Below are 16,121 nucleotides of genomic sequence, written 5' to 3'. Positions count from 1 at the left end.
TTTCAATTCTGCTCTGACTGTGGTGCTTAAAGTTTTCCACCTGTTGACCACACATTAAACAAGCTCCCACCTTACTGTCTGTCTTTTATTGCTGTTTGGATAGAGGTGGGGATGTTACAGCAGATGCTGTAACAAAAGCAGATGTTTGAAAATATGTTGACAGCCATGAAATTGGTGTTATTTCAAAATACCTCAGTAATCATTCACCTCGGGCTGAAAATGCTAAGTTGTTGGCTTTAATGTTTGCAACACTATTGCTGGTTTAGATTGTTAGCTAAAGGTCCTGCTAAAGGTATTGTTCTTGGAAAGTTTTGTTTGTTGGTTGTTTTGTTTTTAATTAGAGTAGGTTAATTAGTTGGAACATGTTTGTGTCAAACTGATCTCATTTTAGCACTAGCTGTCATCTATCATTTATGATGCATACAGCTCATTTTTATGTTAGATTAAAAAAAAAATCTACATCCATAATTTTGTTTTTAATTTTTTTTTTTTTTTCTTGCAGTGTTTGCTAGTTCGGAGCCTGTGCCAGGATTCCAGGGAGACACCCTGCAGTTAGCTTTCATCGACCTCAGACAAGTAAGACACTAGTTGTTGTTTTTTATCCTACTAATTTCCCCTTTTGACCAATGCTGGAGTTATTAAATTCAAGAACCTTTCATGTTTTAGCATTCCCATGTAATTGGTTTTGAAAAGCAGTTACTCAAAGTGTTGTTAGTGGCACTACTCCCTGTTATTTAGTATAAAACTGTTTTTTCATTGTGGTGTTAGGGGGCACTGTGCCACTGGTGGTATTATTACATGGATATAGCACTGAGTTTTCATCCTGACTGTTTTATAAAGATCTTGTGATGCTTTTTTGAAAAGAGTACATGTTACCCTGATGTGCTGCTACCGTTGTTTCATTCCAAGCAATTGCTCCATTTTAGGGAATGACTCCTTGGTGAGTAGAATCAAGCATAGTGTTTAAAATTTCCTTTACTTGGTAGATATTCTTTTAAACAGATAGAAAGTCACGTTAACCAAACAGATGATCATTACTCTATACCAAAGTTAATTTTAAATGCCTTACTATTGAAAGCATTTTTTATTAGTTCTTGTCAAAAGGATGGTTGTTTTCCAGATTAAAATCAACTTATCTTAATTTCATGTACTCATTTCTATTCCCTGCTCTCTAAATTCTGATAATATATCCAACCATAGCAATTCATTTTCATCAACCTTTCATACTTGAAGTAAATTTTAAAGAAGAATTTGTTTCATGAATTTTAAAGTACAAAGGGTTGTTTAAATAATGAAATGGAACATTAACTGCACAAGGAGACTCTAGCTTTCTGCAGATGCTGGTAATATTTTTCAGCACCATGATGTGTCTGTCAAAGTCATCAGAAGAGAGTAGAAATACAAAATTATCTATGTATAAGAATATGTTTGCTTTTAATAGTTCAGTAGTTTTTTTTCATATTAAGGTAATGAAAAGGCATTTCAGAAGGGAAAATTCCCTTGGCAATAGCATTCCAGTTTCTCCTGAAAATTAGAAAGGACTAAGTGTATTTTTAAATGAGAAAGTTTAAGGGTAGATTTGTATATTATATTCTTAGTGGAACATAACATAATGAGCAATATCTACAATGGGATAAGCCTCACCTGTGTGAGAAGAATGCAGGTTCGTTGCCATAAAATTCATTAATGAAATACCTAAATATTGGGCGCACCAGACTTCAACATATGTGGTATTTTGAGTCTGGCAAAATGCAAGTCTAGCCTTGACTAATGGCCTTCCTCTTTTGTTTTCTCTTTTATTCTCCTTTTATTATCAGTGTTAGAACTGACTAAACATCTTCCAATTTGTACAAAGACAGCTTAGTTAAAGGGAGAGGATGTTGAGAGATTTTTGGCATTATTTCTTTCATCTCCCTGAGCGTTATAAATCTTTGCGGAGCCTATGTTTGTTTCAATCGTGTTCAGCACAATTTTCAGCTATGCAGAAGCATATGCAGCTATGCAGGGCAGGGCATGCACATACTTGCTATGGGAAATAAGTAATATTTTGTATGTTTTGAGTACCAGCTGTTGAGCATATCATATAAATAAGGATTATGCTGCCTGTGATAGCAGTCTGTTTATGTTAGCAATTTACATTTAGAATTCTTGTGGTGTAAGTAACATTTTATAGAGAATGCTTAGTATCCCATGGAAATCTAATTGATTTTGAAAGCTTTAAAAACAGCAAAAGTGTAGGTTGCAATCTAAGCATGTACATGTAAACAAGTCTGATATATTTGTTTTGTTTTGTTTTTACCATATCATTGCATGCTTTGCCAAAACTGGTTAGAACACATTAAAAATAACACTTAACATTTTGCAAGCATTTGCAGGGTTTTCCATCTCTTCCTTATTTGTGATCCATTTCTATCGTAATAGGGTGGATGACAGTTCTTTTCAAGAATACTTAGAAAAGCAACAGACCCTTTTTCAGAAAGTTCTTATAAAAGGTCATGCTTCTGTTTTTTAGTTTGAATTCGATACTTCTTCATGAATTGCAGGATATGAAAGATAAGGAAGTAGGTCCAGTGGTCAGGTTTTACCTGCCCACCCGGACTGTGCCCTGAGGTCAAACTCCTGATATTGGCTGTTTGGTACAGAGGAGCTGATGACAGGTAGGGGCTGATACAAGGGGGAAAGCTTGAACCGTATCAAAGCTAAAAGGCAGGAGATTTGGGACTCAGTGAGAGACTGTAACTAAAAGATGGATCAGCAGGATTGCCCTCTTCTTAAAAAGCAGCTGACCTGCAAGGGAAAAGACTTTATCGTCCTGCCAATCACATGCTTGCTAATGGAAGCCAGTTATCTCAACAACAGCTTACTCTCTCTGTGTTGTACTAGGACAATGTGTAAGATTAATGAGGATTGGGCAGTAGGATATTGTAGCACATTTTCCTAAAGAGGTAAAGCGACTTACGAGGAACAAGTGTGGAAGAAAGAGAGGGAAGAGCTACACTTCCCACAGAGGGAAGAAGGTTTGAAATTCCAATTGGAATTTTCATCCTAACAGTTCCTGAATGCGTGTATGAAAAGTACGTTGTTGCCTGCAAGCTTAGTTTTTTCCTTCTTCCCACAAGTGCAAAAGAGCAAACAGAAAGTTGACATGAAAGAGTTGCTTCTGAAAAAACAACAAAAACCCACAGTGTTTGCAGAAAGCTGCAAGAATCTGGGAATGGCAATGGAGCAGGCACCTTCTCAGTGTCCCCTTTGAGCAGCTATTTTTTCTTATGCTGTCTCCTCTTACACTCTATTAAATACTTAATGTATTCCTTAAAGAAGCTTAGTAATCTGGAGAAACTCTGGTCAATAAAGATTTTTGTTTTGTTCCCATAACTGCAGTACCTCAGCATCTTACAGAGATGACTTATCCCATGCAGTTGGCTAATCACACAAGGTGCATTTGTTCACCATTCTATTTTCTTATGCCTGGAGGAAGACTTTTGCGTGCATAGACTTCTTTCTAATTTAAATGTTTTGGTTGTATCCTTCTATAAGTTTTTGGCAGACAAAACAGAAAAGTTTTGAGGCAGGGCTCAATTTCTGAAGTTAAGAGTTTATATATCACATGAAGTAATCTGGAAAAATGAATCCAGAATAATTTCATGTTCTGGCAACCTGCTTTGTGCAAGTGATTGACTTGTAATGGAAGAGTCCATTATATTTGCTTTGCGTGGGATGGATATGTGACAAGCGTAGCCAAAAACATTCTTGGCTTTTGCATCACTGTAAGTCATTGCATGGCTGCCAGTGAACTATCCTCCAAAGGATATATGTAACTTTATAGTGTCATCTCTGTGCTGATAAGAAGGTATTGTATTTCAGACCTGTGAACGCAGGCAGTGGCTATAGAACCAAAGAATAACATACAGAAACTTCTTAGAGAGCTACCTAAAATTTACTGCAGAGTGAATACTAATATACAATTCCATCTACTAGTTAAGAATTCCATGACTATGATCTTCTAAAAATTTGAAGCTCCAGCTAGTTTAGCAGCTACTAAAGCAAAAAGCAACTGTTAAGAATGTTTCTATACACAAACATTTCTGTACACATTTACACATTTCTGTGGAGCTGCTGTAATTGTATCATATGCTGTGTGTCTTGAGGTCATACCTGGGTGCACCATTTCACTTCCCTTACTTAAAGCACTGAGGAGCAAGCCAGCTCATCAAGGCGATTATCAAAGTGGCATGTGATTCTTTAAAGAGAATGATCTTTGGCATCTCTTGAAGATGACCCAGCTCTCCTGCGACCTGCATTGCTCTCTGAAGATAATCTCTTGCTACTGACTATATAGGGAGCCTGGGTAAATAGTGCACTGGCCGAAAATGAGGTGGAATGAACTTTGGGGATTTTACTACCATTTCAGATCCTAGGTCAATTGGAATTAACCTTTGAAAGTAAACAAGTCTTAGTTCATCCTACCTGAATTAGTCCCTGAGAAAGCTCTGCCTTCTCTATGAATTAGTTTTGTCCTGGTTATGGTCTGTTTTTAGTGTCCAAAAATTAGTGTTACTGTTCTGGAATTTGACACAGCTTCTTGGATGTACTGCATGTTTAAACACTGTGGGGAGAAGGCTTGAATATTAGAATGTGTGTGCTCTTCTCTGGGGAGTCTGTGCAGTGTGTAGTGGACAATAATGGCAACCTGCTAGTAACCTTAGGGGTCCGGTTGTGTGTTGTAGCAGTAGTTATACTTTCCCAGGGCAAATTTCATGCTTCTTAACTAACCGAGAGGAAATAAATGCCTATTCCTGAAATAAAATCATTGCCTGCAGAGTTGCAACCTAAGCTGCCAATTTCATTTTACTTTTTTTTTTCCACCTTAGACTTCACAAGTGATTTCTTGTGCTTCTCTCCATCACAACCATTACTTCAGTTTCAGACAAGTCCTCCTCTACTGATTCATGTCAGACAAGTACTAGACTAGTTTGATGACTAGAATTTTCTTATTTCAGCAGGGGTGAAGATAACCGTGTATTCTCTTTGCAATTGAGGAGGTTAAATCAGTATCCTCCAGTTGCTCTCAGTGCTGCTTCTGCAACAGGAATAGCAGTCTGAAACAAAGCAGAATCAGCTGTTTTAGGTAACCACCAGGTTAGCAAGTTCCAAGTTAAGGAACCACCACAGGAGTCTCCATGCATGTGGTAACACAGTTTGCAGTCTGTGAGACCAACAGAGTCCCCAGATTCCTCAGAGATGATGAGAGAAGTATTTTTCAGCTGTATATGTTAACATTCTGATAACATTAGACACACATTGGATGTAAAATTGTAACGCAATCAATGCAATTAATATACAGAATAATGTACTGTGGAGCATTAGCAGATACGTTTTTCTCAGACTTCTGTATATGTGTGTAAATAAGCATGTATTTCCATAAGCATGAGTCATTTTTAACACGCAATACATTTTCCTTCTAGAAATGTATATCTAATATTTAACAGCATAGAGCATATTCTTCTGTTTGCAAAGCATAATGGGAATTGGATTAATAGTATCTCGGGCTACTTGTCCACTTACTCTGTAATGCATTTTCTGGTGTACTGTTGGTGAGAAATATTGCTAAACTTCTGAACAGTAGAGCTGTATGCAACACATTTAAGTTTATTTCAAACTGAAAATTCTTATTAGTACACTTCCTTTTCTTCTATTGCCCAAATTTGCTTCTCATTCATCAGTGAGAGCTGTTACTGTCCTGATAAACTCAGCAGTGACTCATTGTAGGTAGAAAATGTGGAACAGATTGCCGGACTTCAATTTTAGCCACTGGATTGTTTGCCCTTCAGTAGATATCAGAGAATAAGTTGCAGGGCATTGCCAAAATGATCTACCATTATTCTTATAGGGCATGAATTCTACAGGCATCCTGTGCCTGCAGTGTGCTTTGGCTTTGAAATGAGTTGGGTACTGCCGCCCCTGGGTCCTACTCCACAATTCATAACCAGAGAAACCATCAGGTTTTTCCAGGAGGGAGAAGTCACTAACTGTATGTTCAGGAATAAGACTTTAAAATCCTCATAGTTTAAAGATAAAAGTAAGCCTCTCTTTCATAAGACAGCAGTTTGAATTTTTAATTATCAGGTAGTATTGAATATTTCATCTTTCCCTTCCTGAGGGAAATTGTTGTTGAGACTTTCATCTTCACAGAGGCTCTTTCACAGTGCTTACTGATCCCTTTCTCCCCCCACCTTCACTCCCCAGCTTCTCTGAACAAGTAGAGGAGCATGTTACATCTGTAACATGAAGCCCAGCCTCAGGGTGCTATGTAATGGGATTTGTGCTTCTCTAGTTTTCAGTGCAATGCTGCTTATTCAGCTAAAGAAAGGAGCTCGAGTTTCAGACAGCAACAAAACAGGAGCTGCACTCTCTGGATTTCAGGTCATAGACCCTCAGTTTGCTGGAGAAGGAAGCAATTCTTCTTGGCCTTCTTCTCCAAAAACTGGATCCATACTAAAGTGAGAAAGAGGACTTTAGTCCACACATTGAACAGAGCAGAGGCACTGCAAGGATCAATTTCTCATCTGTTTGTGTCATACTTGAATAACGTGTATACAGACTTGTATTCCAGATAACAAAGTTATGAGTATGACTATGTGATAAACATGTGCTATCCAGCTTAGGGGGAATACACAATGCATTTTCTGAGTATTTTAGTCTTACAAATAAATTAGAATTCTTCTGACAAACATTAACAATTTGTATGCATTTATATTTCCCAATGGAAATTCCTGCTTTTGACTTTTCCTTTTTGCCTAGGCTCTGTGAAGCCTGTAGGTAATCACAGTAGGGCAAATTGTGTGTGTAGATATCTTTGAGGAAGATCTCTATCAGTGCTCTGTACACAAAAGGCAGATCATTACTGGGATGGGATTTATACTTGCCAGCTGGTAGGAATTAGGAAGCTTTGGAAACAAATGCACAGAAATTAGCAGTGGGGAGGGTCAACACCAAGCACAGCTTTAGATACACTATCTTGATAAGGATTTGGATAATCAAAGCAGGATGGCAAGTCAGTTATTTCCTGGCAGTAGGTATTCCTGCACTATTGCTGCCAGGTGCTAAAGGCACATGTGCCAATTATTAGATCTGTGTTCTTTGGGACATTAAATCATTTATCAAATCCATTGCAAAATGGTCTGTGTCCAGGTCAGCTCCTGAATGCCTCTTTTTCATCAAAGAAGTGCAAATAACTACTAAACAAGGTTTCTGTGCTAGATCCTGGCATACTGGCATGAGTAGCATACCTGAAAAACAGATTTTAAAATCTCAGCATACAAATTCTACTACTTCCCTTCAGGATCCCTATCAATACCTTACATAACTAAAACAATGTACAAGTGGCTTTTTAGCTACAAGATGCACTACTCCATCTCTAGCAAAAATGGATAATTTCTCCAGAGAAAAGTGCAAAACAATGTGCACAAAAGACTACATACAGAAGTCTGCAATGCTTTAAACAAATGGCATCTCCTAAGTAACAGTAAAAATGCTCTAGGTACCTGCGTAAATTATAAAAAATAAAGAAGATTCCTTGTTATTCCTTTGGGCTAGTTCATTTAAAGGACACAGTTCTCTAAGTTATCCACTTACCAAAGTAGATATACACATGAGATAGGTGAGCTGCCAAGAAATCATTTAGAAAATGATAGAATTCATGAAGCTTGATGTTGAGACCAGCAGATAATATGTTTGCATAGAAGCACAAGGAGTTGCTGTTGCTAGATGAACTTACAGGTTTTACAGCTGAGCTTTTGTTGATCTCAACATGTTCAGGTGAAACACTTGGTTTTTCATAAGCAGTGCAGTAAAGTTCCAGCTTGTAAATACCACCAACACATACATTAATAAAAACTTCACTGGAGAAGTTAATCAAGGCAGATATCAAAAGTTCCTGTCAAGACTCTTTAGATGGATATATCTGAGTCCCTTTCTAAATAGTACCAACTGTCAGAACGAATCATCTTTCAGAATCAACAGTACTTTCACAAGGTTTAGGAGGAGTCAGTTCATTCAAAACCTTCAGAGCTGTTATTACTATGATACTCCATATCTCTGGAAAACTTTTAGTTCAAGAAAGGTCATCCCTTAGTTGCAGATGAATTCTCTGCATAACTGTAATGTAAATGGCACTATAGCTGTATCCTTGGTAGTTGAAGTACGTGTAACAGTTATGCCTTGTCTGTATTGCCAGAACCAAAAGATCTCAATTTTTTCAAATCAAATATTAGATTTCTTCAATAATTTTCATGCTATGTCTCTGGGGAACTACTTATAAAGCAGTCAAGTTTTAATCTGCAACATCTCCAAGGATGTTATGAGAGAAAGCAATAAAACAAGCCTTATACAGAAAAGGTTTTCCATTGGAAAAAAGGTAGAAAAATGTTTCCATTGGAAGTCTTTTCCATTATTTTGTGGAAGTACCTATTAGTAGAAAGTTGCCACTGGGCTCACTTTCAGATAATTTCTCAATCTTTTCTTGAAATATAAAAAATGATCCATTTGTCTATTAAATTTGCTAGCCTCCTGCTTACTCTTTATTTGAGTCACTGATGTAGATGCCGTGCAGTGGAAACTATTAAGTGAAGTGAAGCATTTCTCTGATGTTTTTTCCTGGCAGCTTTGCTCACCAGCTGATGCTTGCCTTTATCTTTGTCCCACTAGAAATGCCATAAATGCAAACTGAAGGCTTTACTTGTAGCAAGATTTGAATGCCTGACTTTCCTAGAGTTTGGGAATACATTATATCAAGCTGTTGTCTTTCTGCTGACAGCCAGTTGCTGCGGGATCTCTGCCATTGTGTCTGGGCCCTTCTGTGGCTCTGAGCTGATGGATGGAGTTCAGTGTGGGAGTCCCCAGCTCCACAGGACTTCCTCTGAATCCTGTGGGTGGTATGTGGTTCCTATGACTAATGAATGAGCATTGTTAAATGAACAACACAAGAGAAGATAATTGTTGCTTTCCTTCAGGTTACTTGTTATTTGTGTTCCTAGCATCTGTGAGTCCTAGTCACCCATCAAGTAGCTATGGGGCTGCTCGCTGCTTCAATGTAGTCAGTATTTTCTGCCTCAGAATTGCTTACGTGCTCCAGCCTTAGCTATACAGGTAATATCCCTGATTATATGTAGTATATACTGGGCTACACTAATAACCACTTAACCCTATGGATTTATCCTCAGTATTTTTCAGTTGCTTCAATCAACACATTTGGATTCCAGCCTTTCTGTAAATTCCCTGTAAGGCACAGACAGCAGATGCCCCCACCCCACCCCTGTTTTTGTTTTTTGTTTTGTTTCTTAGGCTCTTCCATAACATGAGAAAGATAATCCATCTTTCAATTAGGGACAATTGACAATTCTGTAAAATCAAGAATTTATACAACAAGGAATCCAGGAAGCCAAGGAATTCTCTGCTTCAGAAAAATGGCAATGAATTAAAGGAAGCAGGGAGGTTTTGTTTTTTTTTCTGTTTGTTTGTTTTATAGCATAAAATGCCTTCACAATTCAAAGCTTATAAACCTTTGTATAGATGAGAGTATTCATTTGGAATGTACTATTCATTTGGACTATAGTGTCTTAGAACAAATAACTGTATCTTCTTCTCAAGTGCTTGTACAATATAATATACCATGTGACATAATACACCATGCAATATAACATAAATTTCACCTCAATAATAAATATAAAAACTCTTGGAGAGGTTTTTCCTCCATGTATTATTGGTGAAAGAGCAGCACAACTTAGTGAACTCCGCAGTAATGGAGTGAAGGTAGGAGGGAAAAAAAAAAAAAAAAGGAATAAGAACAGAAATTCAAAGAAATGGAAAAAAGAAAAGAATTAATATTGGAAGGTGAGGAGATGAAAAAAATGAATATATGGTATGAAGAACATAAAAAAGAGAGAGGGAAAAAGTGTAGTGCCTCTATAAAGGCACTTTATTGTTTTTAACTTTTTTCTTTCAGTTTTTATCATTTTCTGTGGTTTATGCTGAGACCAATTAAGAACAGAGATTTTTTTAAACAGCAGAAGTTTGAAGAGGTGTTTTTACTCAAAGGAAAGGAAGGACTTTCAGTGCACAGTTAATGATGTATGGAGTCCATGTAGCCATCAGGTTGTCTTATTACCCAGAGAATGCAAGCTTTCCTTGTTTCAATGGTGTGCCTCCAGGAACTGTCCCAGGAGGACACACAATTAGCCCACACTCCTCCAGAGGGCATAGTGTAACATGATGCAGTTAAACCAGAAGACAGTTTTCATCTTTTGACCTTGTGTCAAACACGTCAGTTGAGCAGCTTACCTGAGCTCTGTAAGAGTACATAGGCTACCAGATACTTTCCCATAGAGAGGAGCACACAGTAGACCAATAAATATATAAATAAATAAATGCTGGTTTAAAAACTGACTTATTTCTAAGCAACAGGAAAAGTGTCAAACCCTTGCTAATAACTCAGTGCATTCAGATTCTTCTTTCTTTTTGCCAGCCTAAATTTTAAATAAAAAAGCTTTGCTCTTGTTCAGTGTCTCTGAAAATGGTAAAAGCTGCTCATTCATTTTAAGCACTGACAGGATATTGAGTGCTGTGGAAGTATGGATTTCGTGCTCAGTTTGATAATGTCACTGAAATACATATCTAAATGGTAGTTTTAGAGAATGGTCATATGTTCAGTGTAGTGCCTAAGACTTGCATCTGTTGACATAGAGTATGGCTTAAGAAGTGAATTGTGAAAAGAGGAACCTTGGCTAGTTCCTAGATGGAAATACATAGGTAGTGGGAGAAGGCTGCCTATCTGGTAGATGGAAAAGACACAGATTGAAACCTCAAATGACAATGTAAAACAGTCTCTGTAGCTTAATTAAATAAAACCAATACTGTGATTTAAACTTCTCTAGGTTAAAATTACTTTAATAAGGGTGTTAATTACTAGAGGATTAACACTGCTTACATGTGATAATAGATGTGGTCAGTCAATAAGGGGTGAGAAAAATGTTCATTTAAGAAGGAAAAGAATCTAGCACAGGATTACTCACCAGAAAGGGATAACATTTCAAAGTGGCAAGTAAAATCAGGGGAAGAGTTTTTTGAATTGCAGGAGGCATTTGAGGCCGAATCATTCCATTCCTACCTAGCAAGGTGCTGTGTATATTGAGATCTATTGGAGCTAAGGTATGAAGAGTAATTGCTAAGTATTACATATTACATAGCTTGGATATTTTATTTTATTTTATTTTATTTTATTTTATTTTATTTTATTTTATTTTATTTTATTTTATTTTTTCTCTGCTTTCCAGTAGTACTGGAATATTGACACTGAGCAGGAAGGATTTTTCCTAAAACATTTGCAAACAAAGCATCCGGAAATCAAGATCTTTCACAAATAGCCTACAAAAACAAAGTCTGGGTTATCTGGGTTTCTTGTTACTGCAGCTTACTAGGCTTAGAGACCTTTACTAAACCAAATTATCTAGGCAAGAAAAACAAAACAATACAAATAAGAAACCCAACAAATACTGCAGTTTTATATGGACTGGAGTGTTTGCTAAAAGACTTTTAGAGCCATTTGACAGTTATATATGTGGAGGTAAACTTGTAGTAGCTGAAGAAGAAAGTGAATGTTGTCCATGAAAGAAGAGGAAACTTCAGTAATTTGGGCTTTGCTATTAAGTTGTCTATATTTACATTCCTGAGCTTCTGATTGTGGAATTCCTTGTCCAGTAGTTCCCAGGTCTAGTATAGCTTTCCCTCAGGGATGTAACTTCATCTGCTATGAAGGGTGGGCATGCAGGCGTACCCTGAATGCACTGCTTTGGAAGAAATAATTATCTGTTTACGGTGAACTCATGATGAGCACATCTATAAGTGTCTGTGCCTTACAGATTGAATTGGGTTTTTTGATGTTGTTCTTTTTGATGCAAACAAATAATAATAATTAAAAAGTTGCTGATTCCTGGCCTCTGTTGTCTTGGATTTCAGTTGAGGTTAAAACTTCTACTTGTGCTGGGACATGTTTTCACTCTTACAGCTACCATTGGTGTGCTATAGACGTTCTTTAATATTGAGACATTCAGTCCTACCATTAAATAGCTAGCTCTCAGGAGCTAGATTGGCTGCTTCCTGGGTCTGTTTTGTGAACTGCAGTTTCATACAAAGAGCTGAAGTTGCTCATCTTTACAGGTCTGATGCCATGGAGCTGTGCCACACTTACTTGTCTTCCTGTAGAAATCCGTTTGCATTCACAGGCTGAGGTTGTAGAAACTCCTTCCTTCAAACCTAAATGTAATCAGACTGACATTTAAACTTGGAGCTCCAATTATACTTGAACAGACTGCTGCAGATGTTTAGTCCCAGAGTACAGCAGCTTGATGGTATAGATTAGATGTGCATGTATAGAAGGACAGTTTAGAATAGTTCTAAACAGCATTTGTCAAGTAATGACTTTTCATAGCATAGTATATGTACTGAGCTTTGGCAAAGGGTTACTCATGTGGATACTGCTGCATTGTAAATATGGCAGGTGGGACAAGAGTGTTCACTTCCAGCACACACCATGGAAGGTGTTCTGTATTTAAGTTTTATTGCAGTAACATGAAGTTATGTGATTCTAGACAAGCACACAGTTGAAAACAGGACTGTTATAAGTGTCATGCTATTGAAAAAAAGCTGCTTATAAAGGATTTATGTTTTTTTAAACTGTGCTGTAAAAGTCACCTCAAGTTAATTGTGTTCCTGGTAAGTTTCAATGATTAAGTGTTACTTACACGCTGGTGTTTAAAAAAGGGAAGAAAGAGAAGTAAATTGAAATGAAAATGATGGCTGTAAGAGTAACTGTGATGTATTAAAGACTTCTTGATTCTTACAACTAAAATGATATTTTCCTCTTCAGATCAGAGGCAGGAGCTCTGTTCTGGGGGCTGCGCTTGTGACTCCCTGCATACTGTTTGCCAGAGTGTGCCTCTGTGTCAGGAGCTCAAAAATAAAAAACTGGTGACCAACCCAAACATTGCATAATACACGGGGTTTAATCCATGCAAAATCTACCACTGACACAGTTCTGCGCTTTGTCTGAAGGGACTGCGTGTACAGGCTGATGGGATGGACAGGAGCAATTTGGCCAGAGCTCTGCCCTCTGGAGCCTGACTGCCTGCCAGGCTTCTGCTTTTCAAACTCTGGCCTGTTTTGCTCATTTGCTACTGGCCAGCTTACTCATTAATGATGAGGAGGAACATGCTTCATAATAAACATTTGCACTGCAATCAAGCGAATGTTCTTCGAGGATCCATTACCTGTTGCAATATTGTATGTTACGTGGGGCTTAGCTATTTGCCTCAATGACTACTTCAGTGACTTTCTTTGGAAGTTACAGCTTTGGATCCTTGATGTCGCAATGGGATTTGTTAAAGCTATATGACAGGACTGTTTTTTGTTTTTTGTTTTTGTTTTTGTTTTGTTTTGTTTTGTTATAACAGCAATTAACTTGTTTATGTGGCTTCAGCAGTATACGCAGGCAGGCCTACATTCATTTCAGAGCCAAAAAATCAAAAATGCATTTGGCTTACATACATGACAAGACCAGGCATCTCTCAGAGTGTGCCTGAAGGTCCACCTTTTAGGGAAGCATTCTGCCCTTGGGGAGAATTGAGGCTATAAAGGATATATTCAAAAACAGGAAACTTCTCTTTTTTCTTAGCATAACAACAATTCCCAGAGGTCCGGCTGTCGTAGCCTCGGCCGTTCACTTGTTACACACTTACAAATGTGTCAAAGATTGTACCCCAACAGATACAATTTTCACTTCTAAATTTGAAACAGATGTAAGTGTTTAGATATAAAACGGTTTCATTCTTGCGAATGTTTAAGTGTACCCAGTTTAGGCACAATTTCCGAGTGCTTAGTGCTTAGGAAAAGGACGAAAGAAAGAAAGAAAGCACGTTTAAACGCGGTGGGCTTAAAAACTGAAAGACACCGCCTTTCTAACACAAACTATCCTTCCTTTGAAAATCCAGGGCTCAGTTTTCAAAGCATCGCGTAGGAATTTAGCCTGCGACCCCCATTGACACTAATGGGAATTGCATAGTTAAGTCCCCATACCATCGCTTTGAAAATGCATTTGTTCTACCAATCCAGAAAAAGGGCAGCATGAACTATAGGGAGACATTCGCAGATCAAGAGATCAATTTACACTTTGAAATACAAGACCCGAGTGTGTTATTCCAGTTATGTGATCGGTAGGGGGGAATTTAAAATTCACCACGTTCACAAAATAAGTCACCAGGAGTAAATAAAACCAAATATTTTGGCAAGTGGCAGGCAGACTTGCTAACCAGGCTAACAAGGTATTTGTCAGCAGTGAGGAGCACCGACTGATGGAGTGCTAATTGCGTTCGGTTGGTGCTCTGTGAGCTCGCAGTTCGCAGGCGCTGCCTTTTCTCCTTGATAGCCAGACTTAGATACCTGTATCTCACATACTTCCGTTGTTCCTTTGCAAACGGGAAATGTTTAGCACGAACAACACTTGTTTTTGTGACGTTCTGAATTTGGTCCTTTGCGTTTTAGTTCCAATATATTAAGTGTTTTCAGGAAGAACATTCCTTTCCTAAACAGAGATGGCGTGTTGTGAGCTAGTGGGCATGTCATCTTACTGGTCCAGAAGGTGTTTTGTTAATTCGTTGAAACTAAGTGTATACCTTAGAATGTATGTTCATATGTGCTTGTCTTTCTAAAAAGAAAGCAACTTTGTTTCATAGTGGTGCTATTGCAGCAAGCTCCAGCCATAGCCCATTGCCCCTTTATGCTGGGCAGAGTATAAATAAGGGTTTAAACAAAAGGAAGACAGTGTTGCCTCAGAGTTCACGAGCTGATGAGATTATAGCTCCACTGAGAGGTTAGCATTATGTCAGAAATTATGAAACAAGGGCTCTGATTGACATGATTTCTCTTTGGTCAGCAAACTCATTTGCTCTTCTGAATAGAAGGTGTCTGTAAGTACATTGTGTGCTCCTTGGGAGGGATTTTGAGGGGTGGGATGATTGTAAATGGCTTCTGCAAGTTTACTGTCTTTAAAATGAAAAAGTCCCCTTTATCTCCCAACTCCAGCACTACTAACAGTATTATTAACATAGTCACTATTATTTTATCTCGATTACTTACGTAGCCAGCGGTCACAAGGCTTTTTTTCTAGGTCAAAAGCTGTGCATCTTCAAGGAAAAAGGTGTGATGTTATTTCAGTATTCTCTGTTAAAAAGAAGGTTTGGCATAGCCTGCAGCTGTGTATGCTTGGCACCACCCTACTTTCCCAGCAGAACTCACCAGTGTTTGAGCCTTTGGGATTTTTTTAATTAAAGAGGTCAAAATCCATTATATCTAAATTTCAAAGAATTTACCAATTAGTTGTAGTCTGCAGTGCCCAGCAGGTGGCTTTTATACTATTAAAGGGAGATTGTTTCCATCTCTGATCAAAGTGAAAACAAAACAAAGGAAAATATAGAATATTTTGCTGTACACAGTGCAAACCACACGTGGTGTAAATTATAGGTGAAAACCGTTTGTAGGGGACTGCTCAGTCGTATTGCTTCAGCAAAAACTCTGTATTTTCACGCTGATCCCTATGTGGATTTTAACGGCCCTGACTAAATCTGTTCAGATCACCGATTAGCTGAGAAGATTAGACAGCTTGCTATTTCCTAAAGTTAAGAATTTATCATTTGCTTATTTAAAAGTAAAAGTAGAAATGCGCAATTAAGAAGATTACCGAATTTGATAGAAGTAACATCAGAAAAAGCTGACGGTGCTGGAATGCCGCAGGATGCAGAAAAGTTCTAATTTGCACTTTTCAACGAATCCAAACTTCCCAGATTTTTACCTACTTAAAAGAATGTTTGTGACCTTTTGACCCTTTTGTTATCCCTTACTCAGAAAGGCCTTTATTCTGTAAGGCTTAGGTATAAAAAAATAAAAAGAGCGTTAATGGCATAACAGTCCTTTCTGATCACCCTGTGTAAGATGTTTATGCAAAGTGTCAATAGAAGCAATTGGCCTAACAGTGTGACAACCTGCTTTGCTTGGAAATGGGCTAATCTCCTGTT

General features: G+C 37.9%; 1 protein-coding gene across 15 annotated transcripts in view; it reads left to right on the top strand.

The window, feature by feature from the left end:
- EXOC6 (exocyst complex component 6) overlaps positions 1–16,121 on the top strand; it is a 79,552-nt gene that overhangs the window by 56,134 nt on the left and 7,297 nt on the right. For all 15 annotated transcript variants that reach the window (XR_014948681.1, XR_014948682.1, XM_085554532.1 and 12 more), the window contains one exon: positions 503–576. Coding sequence is in view for 13 of the 15 variants with exons in the window: in XM_085554532.1 (XP_085410658.1) it covers positions 503–576 (74 nt within the window). In the remaining 2 variants the exon portion in view is untranslated. The remainder of the gene's footprint in view (positions 1–502; positions 577–16,121) is intronic.

This window comes from Coturnix japonica, chromosome 8 (assembly GCF_054131305.1).
Source record: "Coturnix japonica strain WE chromosome 8, WE-NBRP24, whole genome shotgun sequence".
Taxonomy (NCBI): Eukaryota; Metazoa; Chordata; class Aves; order Galliformes; family Phasianidae; genus Coturnix; species Coturnix japonica.
This window is presented reverse-complemented; position numbering and strand designations above follow the sequence as displayed.